The sequence below is a fragment of the Euleptes europaea genome, chromosome 18 (assembly GCF_029931775.1).
Source record: "Euleptes europaea isolate rEulEur1 chromosome 18, rEulEur1.hap1, whole genome shotgun sequence".
Taxonomy (NCBI): domain Eukaryota; kingdom Metazoa; phylum Chordata; class Lepidosauria; order Squamata; family Sphaerodactylidae; genus Euleptes; species Euleptes europaea.
In genome coordinates, this window is record NC_079329.1 from 10345194 (window position 1) to 10367416 (window position 22223).

Consider the following 22223-nt stretch of genomic DNA (forward strand, 5'->3'; position numbering starts at 1 on the left):
CTCCTTTGACTCCTATCTCTGTGGCTGTTGTGCAAGCTGCCCTCTGCCTAAGGATTTGCCCCCCACTCCTAGGACAGGGTATGTCTGTTCTCCAAAAGAAGTAGGATGCTTCGAACCCCAGGTTCAGTAGGCGACTTTGGATTTATCCCAAACCCTGCAACATTGTCGAACAGTTTCTTCCCACAATCCATTGCAAGACTGGGGCATAGAGTTGTTCTGACCTCCATTTCCTCCACACACACCCAGTGTTCCAGCATGCTTCAAATGCACCATACAGGGAATATTTACTCTCCTGCAACTTATCCCAAGAATGCTTTCCCTCCTCTCTGTTCTCCCTTGAGGATAGGATGTTCCTTCACAAAAAAGAACTTTGGAGCTTTCTAGGTTGCTCTTTAGCCAGTTGTTCCATTGGATGGGAAGGGTTTTGTTCCACCTGCTGATGGGTGGGGAGGTGTAATGAACCATGCATTTCATGAAACTCAAGGCTGTGAAGGTACTATCATGGGGAAGGTGGTACTGTGCTTTCCCCTTCCCCTTTTGTTTCCTTTGGTACATCCTCTCCTCCCTGGAGGAGGTAATCTTGCATTAATTATTGTAATTTTTTTTGTATTTGTATAATTTATTTAAAAAACAACTTTGTTTTTTCTATTAAATTATTATAATAAAGGCTTATGCTTAAAAAAAACCTACTTACTGTTCTTTTCAGCAATAATAAGCTTTTATTTATACCCCGGCCAGGCTGGGTTCAGGGCAGCTACCAACACAATCAAACACAAATACATAAAACACACACAATTAAAACATTCTAAAACATAATAAAACCCTAATGCGCTGTAATTCCATGACTCCAGCTTTGGCGCCCAGTTTCCCACGTAGGGAATGATAGTACACCCATATAGAGGTGATATGATAACCATCTTCAAGTACTTGATGGACTGTCATATAGAGGATGGTGCCAAGTTGTTTTCTGTTGCCCCAGAAGGTCAGACCAGAACCAGTGGGTTGAAGTTAAATCAAAAGTTTCCGTCTAGACATTAGGAAAAATTTTCTGACAGGAGTTCCTCAGTGGAACAACTTCCTCAGGAGGTGGTAAGCTCTCCTCAGTGGTAGAGCATCTGCTTGGCATGCAGAAGGTCCCAGGTTCAATTGCTGCCTGAGACCCTGGAGAGCTGCTGCCAGTCTGAGTAGAGAAAACTGACTTTGATGGATTGAGGGTCTGATTCAGTATAAAGCAGCGTCATGTGTTCTGCTGCAGAATTTATTTTCATCCCCGGCATCTCCAGTTAAAGGGACTAGGCAGGTTGGTGATGTGAAAGACCTCTACCTGAGATTTTGGAGAGCTGCTGCCGGTCTGAGTAGACAACACTGACTTTGATGGACCAAGGGTCTGTCTGATTCAGTATAAGGCAGCTTCATGTGTGGGTAAGGGAGGCCAGCTATGATATATTATATACACACACACACACTGTTGCTGTCCTCAACCAAGCCTCTTAACGGGTTGAGACCTTTAAATGAAAGTTTTTAAAACGAATGTAAGAAAAGCCCTGCTGGATCAGACCAAGGCCCATCAAGTTCAGCAGTCTGTTCACACAGTGGCCCACCAGGTGCCTCCAGGAAGCCCACAAACAAGACAACTGCGGAATCACCATCCCGTCTGTTCCACAGCACCTAATGTATTCGGCATGCTCCTCTGATCCTGGAGAGAATAGGTATGTATCATGACTAGTATCAATTTTAACTAGTAGCCATGGATAGCCCTCTCCTCCACGAACATGTCCACTCCCTTCTTAAAGCTTTCCAAGTTGGCAGCCATCACCACATCCCCAGGGCAGGGAGTTCCGCAATTAAACTATGCCATTGTGTGAAGAGCAAGGCTGACAAAGACAGGACATTTTGGAGGACTTTCATTCATAGGGTCGCCATGAGTCGGAAGCAACTTGATGGCACTTAACACACACACACACATTGTGAAGAAAGACTTCCTCTTATCAGTTTTGAATTTGAACGAATTACCCACCTGTGCCAACAATGCCAACGAGCCACCGTGATCTAACCACGGGTGTGTGTGTGTGTGTTAAGTGCTGTCAAGTCGCTTCCGACTCATGGCGACCCTATGAATGAAGGTCCTCCAAAATGTCCTATCTTTGTCAGCCTTGCTCAGGTCTTGCAAATTGAAGGCTGTGGCTTCCTTTATTGAGTCAATCCATCTCTTGTTGGGTCTTCCTCTTTTCCTGCTGCCTTCCACTTTTCCTAGCATGACTGTCTTTTCCAGTGACTCTTGTCGTCTCATGACGCAACCAAAATACGACAGCCTCAGTTTAGTCATTTTAGCTTCTATGGTCAGTTCAGGCTTGATTTGATCTAGAACCCACTGATTTGGTTTTTTTGGCAGTCCCGTAACCCTCTCCTCCAACACCACATTGCAAAGGACTCTATTTTCTTCCTATCCGCTTTCTTCACTGTCCAGCTTTCACACCCATACATAGTAATGGGGATACGATGGCATGACTGTCTTTTCCAGTGACTCTTGTCTCATGACGTGACCAAAATACGACAGCCTCAGTTTAGTCTTTTTAGCTTCTAGGATCAGTTCAGGCTTGATTTGATCTAGAACCCACTGATTTGTTTTTTTGGCAGTCCACGGTATCCGTAACCCTCTCCTCCAACACCCCATTTCAAAGGAATTATTTTCTTCCTATCAGCTTTCTTCACTGTCCACGGGAGGGACAAGAAACTACGGGAGGGGGCAAGAAAAAAGCAGGTCTAGCTGCAGGGTGGCGGGGGGGGGAGAGAGGCGGGGGGGGACCCGCCGGCCGCAGGATAACGGCCGGGTCACATGACAGTTCCCCGAGGGTCACGTGCGAGGGTTCCCTCCCCGGAAGCCGCCTCCGCCGCCGCGCTCGGGCGCGTCACATGACCCGAGGAGGCCAAAGGGGGAAACGGTCACGTGGCGGGGGCTGGCTGGCTGGCTGGGTGAATGTGCCGGGCGGGCTTCGGGGCGGCCTGGGCCTGAGAGAGACAAGAGGGAGCGAGCAGCGGCGGAGGGAACGCGCGGGGTCGGAGCCGGCCGGGGACGAGGGGGCGCGCGCGAGAGAGAGCGAGCGGGGGGCCTGGGGCGGAAAGGTCGGGGCCGCCTCGGTTCGGGGCCTGCGCTTCACGCGGAAGGCGCTCCCTGCTCGCGTCGAGGGCTGCCGGGCTGGGCCGAGAGCGCGGAAGGGCCGCGGCCGCGAGCGGAGGGCCGAGAAGCCTCGGAGGGGCGTCCGGGCGACCCACCCGCAGGGGGGAGGCGGAGGCTGGGATCGGGGCGCCGTCCGCCTGCAGGATCCCGGCGGAGTTTGGGCGTGGTGGGGGGGAGACCGAGAGCTGTAGGGCAGGAAGCCCCCTGGGAGGCGCGGGCTGCGGGGTTTCGGGTCTGGCCCCTGGAAGCTGCAGTCGGAGGGGGTCCTTATAGGGCGGGGAGGCGAAGGGGCCGCTTTCCCATTTGATTTTCCTTGTCTTTCTACAGTAGGCTGTAAGCGGCACATCCCTTGAGGGTCAGCTGAGGTGAACTGAAGTGTTAGGACACGACCGGGGGGAAGGGGTCTCCACACCGGCGCTAGAGATTTCGCTTTCTTCCTCCAAGGTGTGGTCGCGAGGCTTCTTAGGGCAGCCCTTACACCTTTGGAGTCGAGCTGACACCTTTTTGCTTTGTGCGGGTTGGTGTTTAGATCCGCTTCCGCAAACAGGCCGCTGGTTTTTAGGGTAGGGGGGTAGAGATACGGTAGTCGCTGTTTCTTAGCAGGGGGTTGGGCAAGCGCCGTAGCCGGGCTTTGCGCATCCTTGGGGTTCCTCTGTCGTCGGCCGCCTGCCACCCGAGACTAGCTGCAGACCATGCAGAAGGAGGAATTGGGCATGGATGAGAACCGCAATCCTGAGGAAGAGCTGCGCCTTCTGGGGGGGAAGAAGGAGAAATGCCACAGCCTCAGCAACCGCATCAGGACAGGTAACGGATCCTGGCATTCTATGCTTGATCTCTGACCCAACTTCTTATGTTGATTTTTAAACATCCAGGTGCCTGGGCGTTCAGATTCTAGCAATTTGCCATCAGTAAAGATTTTTAAAAAAAATATTTTTGCTTTACCCCCAGAAACCAAAGAGTTCTCTCTGTCCCTTGCCCATCTGTGCACTCACCCCACCTAGCGCTCTTTGCACACAGCCCCCTCATTCATAGTGCAAGAGGCTTACAATTTCTCAGCACATGAAGATGTGTCCCTTTCTTGGGAAATAGAAATGCACCTTTGGAATGCGCTCATCTCTCACTTCATATCTCAACTGTAGCTGAGCTGTGGATCTTGTACCGCAATACAGCCAGGCTGCCTAGTACAGAAAGCCCTGCTCTGATTCACTAGCCACCCTAACCCTTCCACAGAGCCCACGCATCCACAGTCCTTTTCTCCCCCTTGGTAACACTGAATTCACCACACTGTGTTTTGGTCCCAGAGTATCAATGTTTGCTTTTCACGGAGGCAAGTCCAGTACGGAGGCTCCAGCTTGAGTTACTGCCCTTTATAATGTACTTCTGAGTTATAGCTGTCCTTTAATGCCTGTCACTGTTAAGTAAAACCTTCTTTCTGTCATGCAGGAGCTGGAGCAGAGCTGGGCTACAGGCCAAGCCAGGGCTCCAGAGAAGGTGAATTTGGGACTGGGGCTTTCCCCTTCTGTCATGTTCTGTGTGTTTCTCTCCCAGCGGTAGCTGTACCTCCGTGCTGGAAAAATCATGCACTTCCTAATTCAGTCTGCCTGATCTCCTCAACAGCTGCTGTTGAGGAATATATCTTACTTCTTTCCCCATATACAGCTTTGGTTCATGACCTTTCTTGCTTTTGCCAGGAACATTTATCTTCAGATCTGATGATTTTCTAAGCCATTGCCAGAGGGAAAAAAGTTCATGGCATTCAGAAAGCCCTAACTGCCTTGCCAAATTGTGTAAAGGTGATCCTTTTAGTTCTTGTTTGGATCGCTGTTATAGAATCTTGAGAGATGGCAGCGCTGAAGTAATTTGTTTAGAACACTTGACAAGAAAATTGTGTCTAGTGATGGAGCCTTCTGGATGCATGGCTGTAATTGCTGGGTTACTGTGTAGTCACATGGCTCTGCTCTCAATTTATTTTTAATCTGCGTTCCCAGGGGTGGGGAGAAATACGTACATATTCTCACCTTTAAAATAATGCTGCTTTTTAAAAAAGGTGCTAGCATCCAGTTTTTAGGTACTGTGGTGACCTGCTATCTGATGTTATTGTAGCTTTCTTTTTTAAAAAGAAAAACTATTTTGAGTTTAGTTTATAATGACAACAACAACAAAAATAAAAATACAACAGCAGTACGTTAAACATCCTTGTACATTCAAGATAAGTTTCAATACTTGGTTCCAAAACATGTTCCAGTGTTATACTTTGTTCCGATATTATACATCAGTGCTTTTTACAGAAATCATACAACTTAGCAGAACTTAATAAATCCAAATCATACGGTAGGTTTTTGTAGCTTTCTTAATGCCCCCCCCCCCAAGTTCTAGTTGAGCAGCCTACCTAGTTTTGTTGTATTACAGGAAGGGAGACTCAAATATGATGATGTTAAATCAGCGAACAAAAACAAATCAGCAAGAAAAAATGGCGCTATACAACTCTCCCTGAAGGGGCAGTTCCCTGCCTCATGGGTTTGCAGCCTAAATTTCAAAAAGGGAAGGAAACCAGTAATAATGTATGGGGGGGATCCATCTTTCATCGATTTAGATGTTGAGTTCACCCCACAATCCTTCTGCTGTAGGTTCCTGGGAGTCCAACGGCTATACTGCGTCCTCGGAGATTGCCGATGAGCCCAGCGTTCCCTTGAGCCCTTCTAACAGCCTTAACATCCGCAACCTCCAATTGTCTGAGCGGGACCCCCCGGTCGCCCACCACCCCCACCGCTATCCCCACCGCTTCTACCATGGCCGGCCCTTCCATGCAGCTGCCTACCGCAAGACCTACCGAGGCAGCCCCTCCGACCGCAAGGAATGGGGCCCCAGCACCAACGGCCACCACTGCGCTCCCGAAAGCATTTCCAATGGGCGGTGGCAGCACCGGCGCCGTGGCTACTCCGACCCGCCGTCTCCATCCTCGTCTCCGGAATCGGAACGAGATGGGGCTGTCAAAGTTGGCGAGAAGCCTGCCGTTACATCAAACACCACCAATGCATCCGTCAAGGATTCTGGGAAGGAAACGTGGTCACTTTTCCGGCCCCTCCCTGCTTTCCCGGTTGATAGCAGCAGCGCCCGGATCATTCCTAAAATATCTTACGCTAGCAAGCTGAAAGAGAACTTGGATCAGCCAGGGAAAGCCTGCCACGTTCCCGCCTCAGCCGTCCGCACCACCAATAGCCTCCCCAACTGCGTCCTGGCACCGCCCCCAAGCAGCCCCCCACCATCCGACAGCAGCCGGCAGCAGCACCTGGGAGCCATCTTTCAGAATGAGTGGGGCTTGTCCTTTATCAATGAGCCAGGAGCTGGGCACGGAGGGGGTGGCGGGACAGCACCAGAAAAGGAGGTGGAAGATGCAAACACTGGAGCATGCTGGGAGAAAATGGAAGCCAATGACTGGCAGGCCGCAAGAAATTATCACCTGGAAGGTAAGCTGGATGAACGATGTTGCCATCTAGGAGAGGCAGGCATAGATGGAAAGATTTGAGGGTGGGAATTGGAAAGTGAATGGGATTTTGCAAATCTTGGGGGGGCAGTATGGGATTGTGGGGGATATGCAGAGATGCTGGGGCCAGAAATATTCCAGGGGTCAAAAAAGTGGTCACAGCAATTAGTGAAAGGGATGGCACCAGGAATAGTTCTGGCTCCGTATAAGGACTTGTAGGAAACAAAGGAGCAGTGCTACACATTTCGCCATTTGCGTTTCTCAGCTTTTCATTGCTTAATATGTGAAAAGGGCTGGGGATGCCTAGAAACGAACAAGACTAGTGTTTTGTTGGTTTGAACATGCTTCTTCGTCACGTGTATTCAACATGCTGTCCCTCCTGGCTGTATAAAATAGGTTCTGTGATCTCTAATTGAACAGCTTCCCTTTGTTTTCTGCAGTAAACAAATTTCTATGCCCACTTTTAGGCAGGTTGAGCAAAAGCAATTTAAAGGACTCCCTTGGGGTGAACGGGAATTGGCATCTGAATCCCAACTCTCAGAACCTCTGTTTAGGAGTGAGCTGCCTAAACTGTAGCCGAGGGACAAAGTGGGGTTGGTTTTGGGGCTCACTTTGGCCCAGGGTACATCAGTGCCTGGCTTCTAATTTCCCTCTTTCTTCCTTCTAATACAGAATGGACTCATATATGGGAGCTACACAGTCAAGGTAAGGAATCTCAAATCAAGTGAGCATTTGCTCGGTAAGACCAATTGTCTGTCTTGTCCATTTATCATCCTGATTAACTGCAGATTTCAGACTCCGGTGAGGTAGTGGGATGCATCACATACATGTAGGCTTCATACATGTAGGCTAGATGGCCATCTGTCAGCAATGCTGATTCTATGACCTTAGGCAGATCATGAGAGGGAGGGCATCTTGGCCATCTTCTGGGCATGGAGTAGGGGTCACTGGGGGTGTAGGGGGGAGGTAGTTGTGAATTTCCTGCATTGTGCAGGGGGTTGGACTAGATGACCCTGGTGGTTCCTTCCAACTCTATGATTCTATGTACTTTGTTGTACTATGTTGAACAATGTACTATGTTGAACAATGGCCCCTATAGTTTCAATTAAGGGCATATTGCAATTTGCCTGGGGGTACAATTGGACAAACTGGAAGGGATGCTGGTATGAGTCCTGCGATTTGAATAGCCAATTGCAGCTGTCCAAGAAATTGTATTTACCTATTTAATGTGTTTAAAAATATCATGTTGCTTTTGAATAGAAAATCATTTTTGCAAGTTTTGATACACTGATTGAACGTTACTACTTTTATTTGGGCTTCGTATATAATGCCCCAGACTTGCATGGACATAATATGCTCCGTAACTGTGGAACCCCTATTGGGAGGTGGTGCTGGCTTTATTCTATAATCTGGTCAGCCTTTAGTGGACTATGCTACAATGCTTGTCCTGCCCCAAGAGCCCCCTAAGCAGAGTGGATCCTGAGAATACAGAAATTAATCTGTCAGCAATGCTGATTCTATGACCCTAGGCAGATCATGAGAGGGAGGGCATCTTGGCCACCTTCTGGGCATGGAGTAGGGGTCACTGGGGGTGTGGGGGGCAGGTAGTTGTTAATTTCTTACGCTGTGCAGGGGGTTGGACTAAATGACCCTGGTGGTCCCTTCCAACTCTGATTCTATAATCATTGCCACTTGAGGTATCTCTGCAATAGCAGGTGCAGAGGGAATGAGGAACCGGGGCTGTACCTGCAGTATGAGAAGATGTAGAAACTGTACAGCAGGAAGACCAAGAGCTACTGGTACAACTTTCTAGTTTTGGAGAAGGGAGGATGAGGCTGCTTATGGTTAATTCAGCCAAGCCGTGCAAGAACTATATCTAGGGAATTAATGGAGTATGTGTTGACCACTGTAGTACAGTACAGGAATTGAGGGGGGCGGGTTGGAGGTGCAGATAGGCACTGGAAGATGTGCACTGCCTGTAGCTCCTCTTTCTTTGTCCACTGCATTATCACCTGTTCTTCTTTTCTCCGTACAGCTCCTAGCAAAGTGACGGTCTATACGGACACCTTGGATGGGAAGGGTTAACACCAAGGATTCCCTGGGGAAGCACTGCTAAGATCCAGGGGGGTGGGGGGGCACACGGAGAGAGGCAAGGCACCCCACCCCACCCTATGAAGACTGGAGAAGCCCGGGCATCTTGAAAGGGGAAGCTATGCCACCTGCCTCCCTCCCTCCTCCCCTCCCTCATCCTACTGCTGTTCTAGCCCAAATTGTCCTGGATGGGGCTGATGTCTCACCCTCACCCTCTGATTTAATGCTCTGGTTTTTAATTTCTTCACATGGTTTTTAATTTCTCTGGATTCCCCTGAAAATAAAATTTAAAAAAAGAATTTATTTAAATTCACCTCTGTGCTTTGTATGTGGTTTGTTTCTTATCCATTGCGACTCTGGGGTGATTGTGACAGGTCATGCAGGATGATTGGGGAGGGGCTGTGGCACAGTGGTAGAGCATCTGCTTGGCACGCAGAAGGTCTCAGGTTCAATCCCCGGCATCTCCAGTTGAAGGGACTAGGCAAGTAGGTGATGTGAAAGACCTCTGCCTGAGACCCTGGAGAGCTTCTGCCGGTCTGAGTAGACAATACTGACTTTGATGGACCAAGGGTCTGATTCAGTAAAAGGCAGCTTCATGTGTTCAATTAGGTGATCAGGGAAGGGGAGAGGTGAAGATCTTGTTGGCATTTTTGGAAGCAGAGAAAGAAGGCAATGGGGCATCTTACTTGAAGGAAACAACAATATTTGATTTAGAAACCAGGGCATTTGAACCTCTGACTACTGCTAGATGCTGAGAAGGCTCCTTTACATCTGCATTGGCAAAGATTTCCTTTCTGTAAAAGCATGCATCTTGGCATCCCAGTGACAAGTGAAGCCACTGGGTTTTCCTTCAATGCTTCTTTTGGAGGTACACATTTGCAACCTGGCAGCCATCTAGGTACCTTGAATAGGGATATGGAACCTTTTGGGCTCAAGTGCTGGAAAAAACACATCAGTGTTGGTATGACAACACATAAAAGAATGGGGGGGAAGAGACATACAAAACAGCCTGTTGGATCAACTGCTCCCTTTAAAAGCATATTATTCTTTTATCAGAAACCCGGGAGCTGGTACAGGAAGTCCATTCCTATAATAAGAGCAGTCAGTTGATACTGGGTGTGTCTGGGCTGGTTCATGTTAGGAAATAAATAGAAGCAACTTGCTGTATCCTGGGGAAGACAAGCCATGGCAACACTAATAGTGAATGATTGGCTCCTTGCTGGGGTGAAGGATTCTTTAGTAAGAACGATCCTTAAATGTTACTGGGACTTGAAATGACCTAACAACTACCATGCAGTGGCTAATATTCCATTCTTGGGCAAGGTACTTGAGCGGGTGGTGGCTATACAGCTTTAGGCAGTCTTGGAGGAGACGGATTATCTACACCCATTTCAATCTGGATTGAGGTTTGGTTTTGGGACGGAAATGGCCTTGGTTGCCCTGACTGACGACCTTTGCCAGAAGAATGATGGGGAATTGATTCTCCTGGATCTCAGCAGCTTTATCATTAACCATGATCTAGAGAGGCTGGTTGGGCTGGCAGTAGGGGGCACTGATTTGGTAGTGCTGTTCACACTTGACCAATTGATTCCCAAAGGTGGGGTGGAGGGGTGAGCTCTTCCCTGTAACACTTATACTATGGTGTCCCACAGGGTTCCATCTTATCCCCCACACCGTTTAAATTCTACATGAAACTGCTGGGAGAGATCAAGGGATTTGGAGATGTCACCAATATATGGGTGGCACTCAGTTCGATTTCTCCTTAAAAGATAAGATACCTGGGTCCATGGCGGTCCTGAATAGGTGCCTGGAGAAGGTACTGGGATGGATGAAGCCAGTAAACTGCAGCTCAGTCCAGACAGGACTTGAGGTACAGTTTGTCAAGGAAGAAGCTTGTTAGGCGATTGTGGAGTCATCCTGTCCTGGAGGGGTATGCATTCCCCCTGAAGGAGCAAGTTTGTAGCTTGGGGGTGCTACTAGATACTGGCCTACTGTTAAGAGACTCAGGTCTTGTCTGTGGCATGTAGTGCCTTTTTTCAGCTCTACCTGGTTTGCCAGCTATGGCCATTCCTCAGAAAGCACAATCTGGTCACATTGGTCCAAGCTCTGATCATATCCAAGTGAGATTACTGTAATGTGCTCTGTGTGAGGCTGCCTTTGAAAATGGAAACTTCCGTTGGTCCAGAATGCAGCAGCCAGGCTACTGTGAAGGGTTGGTTACAGGGATCAAATCATCCCAGTTGCAAAAGATCTGTACTGGCTCCCCATCTGTTCCCAGGCAGAATTCAAAGTGCTGATTCTCTTACCTTTAAGGCTGTAAATGGCTTGGGAGGACCATCTCTCCCATACTAGCAAGTTAAGGTCTGCCTCAAGCTCTGGTCTCTTGGCCTTCAAAGGTGAGGAGCGCGGCTACTAAAGACAGGACTTTTTCTGTGGTTGCACCTTGCCTTGGACTGCCTTCCCGCTTGAGGCTTACCTGGCACCTATGGCTCAGGCTAGCCTGATTTCAGAAGCTAAGCAGGGGTCAGCCCTGGTTACACACACAGGCACCAAGCTAAAACACATCTTTTTACCCATGCTTTTAATCGGAGTTTTTGTCTTATCAGCTTTTAATGGTCTGCTCTGTTTTATGGGTCATTTTTTATGCTGCTTATGTCTATTGGCTTGTTCTTTATACTGTGGTTTTTAATTGTAAGTGACCCAGAGCAAGACACTGAAGAGGTGGCATAGAAATATTATAAACTGTTAGTTACAAGCAATATGGAAAGCCTTCCCTCTGAGCTCTTGGTTTGCCTATGTCTGGTGGCCTGGTTCCCCTCTGTACAAACCTGGGTCTGTTTTGTTAAAAGAAAATGAAAAGCAAAACTTACAAAAGGGGCCAATATAATGTGCCCGGGAAAAGAGAATATCACCTGAGTAGTGGGAGCACATAGAAAAAGCAGCCAGAGTCTGTGTGGTAGGGTTGCCAGGTCCTTCTTCGACTCCAGCGGGAGGTTTTTGGGGGCGGAGCCTGAAGAGGGCGAGGTTTGGGGAGGGGAGGGACTTCAATGCCATAGAGTCCAATTGCCAAAACAGCCATTTTCTCCAGGTGAACTGATCTCTATCGGCTGGAGATCAGTTGTAATAGCAGGAGATCTCCAGCTAGTACCTGGAGGTTGGCAACCTTAATGCGTGGGAGAAGAAAAGGTGGAGGGGGGTTGACAGGAGATAGTTTGTGCTAACTGGGAGAAGTCATTGCTCAAAAAGGTGCCTCAAAGCGCGTTTATGCTCCTTTAATAAGGGAGGAAGTAGATAATTACCCTGAAATGTAAATGAAATCGTTTTAACCTGGCAAACGGGGGGCTTCCATAAACGGGCACTTTTGCCCTCACTGAAAATGACTCTCGGAGCTTCCATCCGTTAGCGACCGCTCTAGACCTCTGGGAAAGCGCTCTCTATGGCGTTAAGAATCCGTTGGCCCACGCGCGCTCTCGCCCTAAGTAGCGGCGCTTCGAAAGGAAACCTCAATTGTAGGGGCGGGGAGGGGGAAGGAGGAGAAGCAGAGGGACGCACGCGCAGTAGAAAAGAGCAGCGACGGAGAACGCGCCTGCGTAATTCCGACGCGACCCTTGACTGGGCGGGCTGAGGTTGGCGCTCGGGGCCGCAGTTTGCGCACGCGCGCCGTACTTGGTCGGACAGCCTGGCCGAGGAAAGGCGGAAATGGATAGGCGCAGGTTTTTCTTAAAGGGGCAGGGCCCTTAATAGTGGGGGGGTCTCCCCGGAGGAAGAAGGCGCCGTAGCCACAAGCTGCAGGGTAAAAGAGCAGAGGTAAGATGGAGTGGCGCCCCCTTTCTCACCTTGCTTTCGGCTTCTTTTTTCTATATAGCCTTTTCTCTCTTTAATCCTTACCTTGGGTATTTTCCCCTACTTAGATAGCTGCGATCCTAAGCACGTTTTGGACTAAGCTTCACTAAGCACAGAGGGATTTTACTTCTAAGCAAAGTGCATAGGAATGCACTCCATGTTCTTTCCCCGCGGTCGTACCAAATGCAAGCTACTTTTTTTCTTAACAGTTGGGGCAACATCCTCAAGGGTTTAAGTTTTGAAGAATTTAGCCCCCGCGATAAAATAAGCGTAAGAAGTTGCCTTATACGGAGCCAAGTTATGGCCCTCTAGCCTAGTATAGTCTCTTCGTTGACTTAACAGTAGCTTTGCACAATCGCTGGCAGGGGTCTACCCTAGCCGTTTCCTGAGATCCAGCTGGATATGTCTGGGAATTGAAACTCAGACTTTATGCATGAAAAGTGCTCTAAAACTGTTACTTCTTGCCACAATTAATATGTATTTATTTTAAGTTATTTATTATTATTTTAGGAGGGTTGTATCCTGCTCTTCTGTTAAGTAAAATATAAATGCCACACAATCAAAACACAAAATGTAACAACCCAATTTTAAAACTCTGCAGAAAATAAAACGCAATTATACACCATCAAGAGCCTTCTGCAATGGATGGGTCTTCAGCATTTTGTAGAAGGTTTGTAAAGGCTCTGTCAGCCACTCCTAGGCCAGGGAATTCTGCAATCTAGGGACAGCAGCTAAGATATTCTTCCCAGGTGTTACCTCTGAAAGGGAGGTCTCCCATCATGCCACTCCCAGACAATTACAGGAATCCGGCTGGTTCATTCAAGGAGAGGATAGCCTGCATGTCCGTTGACCCAAGTCATTGAGAGATTTAAGAGGCCCAAACTAGCACTTTGAATTGGGCCTGGAACCAAAGTGGGAACTGGTGCAACTGATTCAGCGCTGGTGTCCCTAGCCTCTGCGTTTTATACCTGTTTCTTCCATGTCCTCAAAGGCAGCCGTATGTACAGAGGACTACTGTAATCTAGTCTGGATCTAGCAAGGCATGTGTGACAGTGGCCTTTGGTCAGCTTCTTCTTGGAACATATGCAGCCTGCTAGCCAGCCTGTGCTGCACCCAGATTTTATGAAGGCACAAGAAGTCCAAGAGCACCCCGAAGTTGCATTTAATAGCATTTATATAGCTTACTTTGGGCTGGTTAGGCCTTAGGCCAGGGGTGTTGAACTAATTTGTTACGAGGGCCGGAGATGTCACAAATGTCTCTTGGAGGGCCTGGGCAACTCCTCGCCAGCCCAAATCGGGATTGGAGGGGGCGGATGGCTCGCGGGCCGGATAAGAGGTCTCAAGGGGCCAGATCCAGCCCACGGGCCTTATGTTTGACACCTCTGCCTTAGGCGCTTGCTTCCCAAGTAAAAGAACAACTCCTTTCTCTTCTGATCCAAACAACTATATTCTTTGATATTTAACAGGAAATATAGAAAAATGCAGAACTGGATTCAAAAGAACTGTCTTTGTTCTTATTCTATATTAATTCCAGCTAACAACCTTCAGAGGCCCTTTCTGCCAGCTTTCTCATGGGGGGAGGGGAATATCCCCTTCCCTGGACTTCAGTGCAGTAGCTCCCTTCGTGGCTATAGTCCGGCTCCTGGGGCCTAGCTGTCTCCCAGCTATTCAGGCCTCCCTGGTCTACAGCTTCCTCAGCTCTCCGGCTTCTTCCACCTCCTAAGGGAATTCTCTGCTGCAAATATCTAGATTTCAGTTCTGTCCCTGACTTCTGAAGTCCTTCAGAATTCTTCCTCTGTGTCTCCTTTTTGATTGACTAAGCTACTCCTACTTATAGTTTGGGAAAGGGATTGAAAACTCTTAATTTGGGATTGGCTTTTATCAAAGTTTGCTAAAAGGGCCAATAAGATTGCTGCATTCTCCCTGCTGCCTGATTGGTTCTTTTCTTACCAGGCTAAGAGACCAATATTACAGCTCTATTTTCTTCCTTCATCTCTGATAGGTTACCTTTACAAACCCTGACTTACATGATTGTTCAGCTGTCTACTACACATGAATTCATTCTGATACATATACTTTTCTCTTTACGTTTATGAATATACAAATATATACTTGGTTTTTAAAACATTCTTCACAGTGTTTTATATGCATGATTGTGTTGTAACCCTTACTACAGCTCTGTAAGGTAGGCTGGCGTTATTGACCACGGGAAGAGTTTGAGCTGAGAGAGAGTGTCTTGCCTAAAGCTGCCTGGTGTATTCATGGCAGAGGTGAGATCTGAGCTAGGTGCTACCAGAGCACAATTTGGCTGCCTTACTACCTCAACTCGTATTGAGAGGTCTTTCCACGTTTCCCCATTTATAGATTTTGTGGTTGATTATTTACAAGTTAACCGTTTTTTCAAATAAAAAGAAGTGTTTGTCCCTGAAAGAGAAGCAATACGCTTACATTCATATAATCCATCCTCCCCCTTCTTATCATGAATTATTCATAAGCACTTTTTAGCAAGAAACTTGGTTATCACAGAATCATAGAAACATAGAGTTGGAAGGGACCACCAGGGTCATCTAGTCTAAACCCCTGCACAATGCAGGAAATTCACAACTACCTCCCCCCCACACACCCCCAGTGACCCCTACTCCGTGCCCAGAAGACAGCCAAGATGCCCTCCCTCTCATGATCTGCCTAAGGTCATAGAATCAGCATTGTTGACAGATGGCCATCTAGCCTCTGCTTAAAAACCTCCAGGGAAGGAGAGCCCACCACCTCCCGAGGAAGCCTGTCCACTGAGGGACCGCTCTAACTGTTATAAAATTCTTCCTAATGTCTAGAAGGAAACTCTTTTAATTTCAACCCATTGCTTCTGGTCCGACCTTCTGGGGCAACAGAAAACAACTCGGCACCATCCTCTATATGATAGCCCTTCAAGTACTTGAAGATGGTTATCATATCACTTCTCAGTCTTCTCCTCTCCAGGTTAAACATACCCAACTCCACAATTTCATAGAATCATAGAGTCGGAAGGGACCACCAGGGTCATCGAGTCCAACCTCCTGCAGAATGCAGGAAATTCACAACTACCTCCCCCTCTGCACCCCCGGTGACCCCTGTTCCATCCAGACCCTCCACCAACACTTCCCAAAGGTTGCCAATTCTCATCTCGTTTTTGCATCACCCTGGAAAGTACATCGTTCTGAAAATCATTAGCTTGCCTAAGCCTTGTGTACTTAAGAACTGAGAGGGAAACCAAAAGCTAAGTCCAAACCTGCAACTTTTTGCAGAACCCCAGTTTGCCATTTGTTACGTGTGCATCCCAGTTTACCTTTTCATTCCAAGCCCTAAGCATGCCTGGAGCCTGTTTCAAATGCCAGAACTGAATCTAAAGTTTATAGTGATAAAAGAGCACATCTGAGCATATGCAGAATGTCCACATCTCTGAGCAACTGTAGTCAGCCCCATACATAATCTGAAATTTAGAGGGCTTAGTTTCAAGTCAGAATGCAGCCGTTCCAGGCTGTGGAATGCCAGCATCTCTGGTTCCATAGTTTAAGTAATTGCCTACCTTCTGACTTTCTATCTATCCCTAAAAATACAACCTCTGCCTTTCTTCTTGCGTGCTCCTGGTGCCTTACAATACTGGGAGGATCAGAAGACAAAGAAACCACACAGAACCGAGACTTCCATTAAAACTCTCATCCTCTGTTGTTGGTAAGGCCATTTCTCTGGCTGAGTGGGTTATTGCCCCACCAGAAGCAAGTAGCACTGAGTTCCCTAGAATTTGCTTTCAAACAAGGATACTTAGGATTGTATTCCTAATGTATTAAGAACATATGGGAAATTGTGACCTATGAGGAAAAGAAATATCTCTTAGAGAGTGGGTATGTGAGTCAGTTCTAGATGCTCGCTTCCCCCCCTGCCCCGGTCAGGAAGTAGGATGAAAAAAATCAATGGCCGCATTGGTGCGAATGGAGAAGGAGCACCTGAGCAGAATTATTTGGGTTACTAGGTCAAAAGAACTGCTTTGATTCCTCAGGCTTTAACCGCTGAGAATACATTAGCGTTTTGCTCATTTCATGGAAAAGAGGATTTAAAATTTTCATTCAGCTGTGATTGTAGTTCCGTCTACTGCTGGTTTCACTAATCTGAATGGTTCAGGGGGTGGAATATTGCAGAGGGAAACTCAAGAGGCTTCCCTGTGACGGAACAGCGCGGTGAATGAAGGCCTGTGAGCACTGGCATGGCTTACATTGATCCAGGACAAATTTGGTTTGGTGACAAGTCTATCGGCACGTTCAGAGTACCTCTCCCTCACCACTGAATAACTACAGCCAGACTCAGTATGCCCGAGATTTGGACTTCAAGTCACAGGGGATGGGTCCCAGAGATCCTTAAACATCTGCAGCTCTCTATGCAGTGGAATGAGGTGGCCGAATTCTGAGGTTGTACAGTGGAATGTACCACTTTGGAGCGCAGGTGGCCGATACTGTTTTTGAACGTTTCCCCAGTGTTAAAACTGGGCATCAGGAAAGAGGTTTGATCGCACCTGCTTCTTGCTTTTCTACTTTCTGTTCTACCAGTAGAATGTTTAAAAGTAACCCATAAGGGAGCATTCAAAATGGTTTTCTCTACCCAGCCTGTGAAATGGTACAGTCTTACAACCTCTGGATTCTACCACCTCATTCCAATGTGTGTGCAGAACAGCCTTTGGGGTTTAAGGATCAGTTGGTCGGCTGTGTGGAAGCTTTACAGATACTAGCTTGAGAAGGTGGAGTCTGGGTTAGAGGAGATGGGCGTGGTCTGATGCCAGGAGAATAACAAGGAAGCAGTAAAGGCGGGCAACTGATCAGTTGGCATGCAGGATTGGGGGATACGAGGAGGAAGCTCGGGTGGAGTGACTGGGTAGAGTCACAACACATGACCCCTTGAAAGCTTAAGGATTTTGGAATGGGGAATGGCTGGGTGTTCTGTTGAGTGTGGTGGAACCATCCCCTTCAGCTCAGTGGAAAAAGAAAAATCCCATCAGCGTTGAAATGTAAACGTGATTCGATTGGTGAGCAAAAACCCAATTACGATTTATTGCCCTTCAGTTCAACAGCGCCTTTCCAGTTGGGAGAGCAAGGACTGGTCAAGCCCTGCCTGGTGATGTTATCCCCGCCTTGGCTAGTGGCGTAAGCAGGGGACAGGTTGTCTCGTGGCACACTGGCATCCCTTCCTCCTGAGTCTGCAGTGAACTTCCGAAACGGCTGGGGGAGACAAAAAATGGAGCACGAGTGCCTGGCTCTTGTCGCGGCCTGCGTCCAGACCTCCCAATTGCTAGTACAGCAGTGGATGCTCAACAGGCGCACTGTGATATTTGCCATAGTGAGGATTCTGCAGCGGAGGCGCTTCCGCAGATCTGCTGCCGTGCTTCGCCGCATCCTCTCGGCTAGCGTCCGCCGCAAGAGAGCCCTGCTGCGGCTTCATCGAAACGCAATCGTCTCTGTGGTCACGATGGTGTACTCGTCGTCCCCTGCACTCCACTACGAGCACGAGCTGATGGCCTTGTCAGAACGGTCGCACTGGATGCTTCCGAGATGCAGTGAGTGGTGGGAGCGGATGATCTCTTCAGAGCAGGACGACAAGTGCTGGATTTCTTTGTTCAGGATGTCACGCTCCACCCTCATGTACATCGCAGAGGAGCTGCGCCCGGCTCTGCAGCGGCGAGACACCGGAATGAGGTCCCACATCCCTGTGGAAAAAAGGGTTGCCATGACCATCTGGAAGCTGGCCCACCACGACAGCTACAAGACCGTTTCTGAGCTCTTTGGGGTGGGGATTTCGTCAGCTTGCTCCATATTTGAAGAGGTGTGCGAGGAAATAAACAGCCGGCTCCTCACCCAAACCATTCAGCTGGGAGATCCTCAGAAAATCATGGAAGGCTTCGAGGAGATGGGCTTCCCCAACTGCCTTGGCGCTATCGACGCTGTGCACATTTCCATCCTGTGCCCCCCCTTCTCTGCTGACTCCTACATTAACTGTAAGGGCTTCTACTCGATGGTCTTGCAGGCGCTGGTGGACAGTAAATCCTGTTTCACTGACATCTACGTTGGTTTCCCAGAGCGGTCCCATGACTCCCGCATCCTGCACAACTCGCCCTTCTTCAACAGTATGGATGACGGCACCTTCGGGCCGCAGACTTCGACGGCTTTGGAAGGCGTCTCGATGACCCCCGTCATCATTGGGGATGCTGCCTACCCGCTCCGCCCTTGGCTGATGAAGCCGTACCCTACACCAAAAACTGTGGCGCAAGAGCAATTTAATGAAAGGCTAGCGAAGTGCCGGGCGTGCGTGGAGAGAGCATTTGGGGTCCTGAGAGCTCGCTGGAGATGCTTGCAGATGAGACTGGATGTGAGGGAGAAGCTCATTCCCGTAGTCATAGCGACGTGCTGCATACTGCACAACATATGCGAAATCAAAGGGGATGAGTTGTTGGAGCCGCTGGAAAGTCCTCCAGCGGCTGAAAATCAGAATGCTTCAGCCAGGCCAAGGGTGCCCTTATCGGAGGCTGGGCTGACCAAGAGAGCGTGCCAGATAAGGGCTGCATACTGCTCTTACTTTGAAAAGAATCCTCTGTAGAAGAAAAAAAAGGAAAAGGTTCGCTTTCCTGTGTGATTTCACTGGGGGTGACCGCCAACATCTTTAGTGTGCATACCCAAGTTTACATCAAATAAAAAGGATATGATTTTGAACAAATTGTCTCTTTTATTTTTAACCAATGAAATTTTAAGACAATTGCTATTTTTAAAATAAACTGTTTGCCCTCTGAATATGGGATGGGACAGGAGCCAATGGCAGGAGCCAATCATTGCTTGCAGATACGTTCTGTTTCCACTTGCATAAACCAGTGTTGTGCAGTCACATGTTTGGTGCCTCCTGGACAAGACTTGTGCTTGCAGACATCCACACCATCTCTTCTCAGTGTGTTTTCTGATTCACTTAGTTGTCTTCAGCATAGTCCAAGAAGCCCCAACTCTTAAAAAGGGAGGGGCCGTGGCTCAGTGGTAGAGCATCTACTTGGCATGCAGAAGGTCCCAGGTTCAATCCCCAGCATCTCCAACTAAAAGGGCCAAGTAGGAGGTGATGTGAAAGACCTCTGCCTGAGACCCTGGAGAGCCGCTGCCGGTCTGAGTAGACAGTACTGACTTTGATGGACCGAGGGTATGATTCAGTATAAGGCAGCTACATGTGTAACTTTGCTGAACCCTGTGGGTAGATTGGGAATTTTGAAAATGGGCAAGTGGGTACCACCATAAAATGGCTGCAAAAAATGGATTTTCAAGCCATCTAAAGATATGGCAGCTGCCCAATGAATCGCTATGGTGGGTTGGCAGATAGTATTGAGAGGTATAACAAAGGCTTTGCATGACTTCTGTATCCCTAAGAGTTATATTTTGCGGTTCTTCAAGGACACTGTTTTGTAAAATTATATTAGAGCACGTAGAAGGGTATTTGGAGAAGATTGCCACCTTTGAAAATGACATGGCAAAATTGCATTAGCAGAGCTTTCTGTTTGATCAAGCACCTGTTAGGTGAGATAAAAGAGAAGGCCACAATGATAGGGTGTGGCTAGAAAAAGGATTATATTAAGATACTTATATCCTGTCTTTCCCCCCTGACGAGAGCCCGTTCTCTACACTGCCAAGTTAAAATTCATTCATGTGTCTATTTTACTTTAAGCACCAATTTTTAGTAAGTCAGAAAGAAATAGCCCGGCAGGAGCTCAGAAGCACCAAAATAGCAAAGCCTCACAAAATTTTGGAATAAGAAATCAAACAAATTATGTATAATTTCCTATATTGTCTGTTGTTTGCCTGATTTATGAGGCTTCTCTTGCTTGGCTAAACTGCAGAATCAACCAGGAGAGAGTGCATACATTTCTATCTTTTAGGTCACGTCAAGGATGAAATTGCCATGTTGAGTGTCACAGATGAAGCAACCTGCTGTCTCAATTGCCCATAATCTTAGCTGTTTCTTTCCAATTCTATATTTTTATGTACAAGCTTTCAACTATATATAAAAAAACAAAAAGAATGGGAAAACTGATTTGATCCTGATGACCTCAGTTAACATGTAAGAGCAAGCGGCAAATTCTCCCTTACCAGTACAGTGTTCCAAGCAGTTTGCATGATCTAACTTCCAGGGCACAAAATGTAAAGTTCTTCAAAATAGAGAGATTTAGAATTAATACACTTTTTGACACAGCAAGTGATTTAAAATGTGGAATTCACTGCCAGAGGATATAGTGATGGCCACAGGCATAGACAGCTATCAGTGGCTACTTGCCATGGTTACTAAAGGGAACCTTCACATTCCAATACTAGGAGGCAATATCAAGGGAAGGCTTAGAGCTCTATGCCCCATTGTAGGACCTCCAGAGGAATTGGTTGGCTGCTGTATGAGACAGGATGCCGGACTAGATGATCCAGCAGGGCTGCCCTTATGTAAGATGACTTTGTCTCCTAGAAGTACCCTTTTCAAACCCCATTTTATTTTTAACACCTGAATAAATTTCTTCTCTGTTTAACTGAAACTAGTCTGGCTATTGGAGTTTTTTTCCCTGCACATACTCTGAAGCAACTTATTAAGGCTCCCTGCAAGACAAAGGCAAGGGGTAAACTTTGCCTGTTGTTTTACCCTGTTGTTAGCTCATACAACTTGTTCGTAGAAGCTTGGGTGAAACCAAGCACCCGTCCTCCTGGCTACGGGGAGCCAAATCTGGGTTTGGTGGCAGATTATAGGAACCCTCTTTTGAGGACCTCCAGAAGTCCCACTGATGTACAACAGAGAGCCTCCATCTAGACCACCACAGATGGTTATGGACTGTGCCATGAAAGGGCAAAAGGGGGGGGAAGTGCAGATTACCAACCTCTCCTTTTTCATGGTTTCTGGCTGTTTGGATATTCTCACCCACAAAGGGCTCAGCTTCCACCAGAGCAGCAATCTTGACACCACAACCTTCTCACCCTTAGGGCTGGCCATGGTCATCTGCCCCCTGCTGGTCTCCCTGCGTGTCTGTCTGGAGCGACACCCACCTCTGGTCACCTTCTTCTTCTGTCTCCTTTCGTTGGCTGTTGCCTTTGGCAGTTTTGCCGCTTACATCCAGTCGCATGAAGTCCCCAACCCAGATGTCAAAGAGGTGAGCTGGGGATGAAGGTCTGAAGGACTTTGGATGGAGTTGGGTTTGAGGGTACAGGAAATTTCAAGAGGCGTGGAGGAAAAGATAAGCGTGAAGCCTTCGTGTTTCCCCCCCTCAAGCTTGTTAACAGTTCAGGTTAATTAAGGGAGGTGATTAAACCACTTGATTAAAAAGTCATGCTGAAGCTTTGGGCTCATTGGCGGTCTACCCAGATGGATCACATAGGGTCTCCCTAAATGCTAGAGGCCAAGCTAGGAAAAAGTAGTTGAAAAAACACACAACTAACTGTATACAATGTTTGTAGCAGAAGATGCTAGTCTGTGCTGATTTAGCTGGATTTAGGAGGATGTGCTGATTTGATCTTGAGAAGGGCAGCCCCAGCAATTTTCATATAATAGTCTACCAGACTATTGGGGGTGCTATATTTACAAAATCACTGTAAAAACTGCTTC

The 22223-nt window shown here is 47.8% G+C and overlaps 3 protein-coding genes across 4 annotated transcripts in view; all 3 read left to right on the forward strand.

Moving 5' to 3' along the window:
- The window catches only part of TMEM219 (transmembrane protein 219), a 140859-nt gene that overhangs the window by 117430 nt on the left and 1206 nt on the right, over positions 1 to 22223 (forward strand). The window contains exons 2-3 of the mRNA XM_056863103.1: positions 12502 to 12560; positions 21605 to 21771. Of these exons, the coding sequence (XP_056719081.1) occupies positions 21613 to 21771 (159 nt within the window). The 5' untranslated portion in view covers positions 12502 to 12560; positions 21605 to 21612. The remainder of the gene's footprint in view (positions 1 to 12501; positions 12561 to 21604; positions 21772 to 22223) is intronic.
- On the forward strand, positions 3822 to 8804 carry LOC130489392 (uncharacterized). Of its 2 annotated transcripts, XM_056863097.1 has the most exons (5): positions 3822 to 3982; positions 4622 to 4669; positions 5806 to 6645; positions 7335 to 7367; positions 8698 to 8804. In XM_056863097.1, the coding sequence occupies exons 1-5, from the start codon at positions 3871 to 3873 to the stop codon at positions 8745 to 8747; spliced, it is 1083 nt and encodes a 360-aa protein (XP_056719075.1). In that variant the 5' UTR covers positions 3822 to 3870; the 3' UTR covers positions 8748 to 8804. The 2 variants fall into 2 exon arrangements, with proteins under 2 accessions (XP_056719075.1, XP_056719076.1); XM_056863098.1 differs by lacking the exon at positions 4622 to 4669.
- LOC130490406 (uncharacterized) lies at positions 17856 to 19211 on the forward strand. Its single transcript, XM_056864233.1, has one exon. The coding sequence runs from the start codon at positions 17856 to 17858 to the stop codon at positions 19209 to 19211; it is 1356 nt and encodes a 451-aa protein (XP_056720211.1).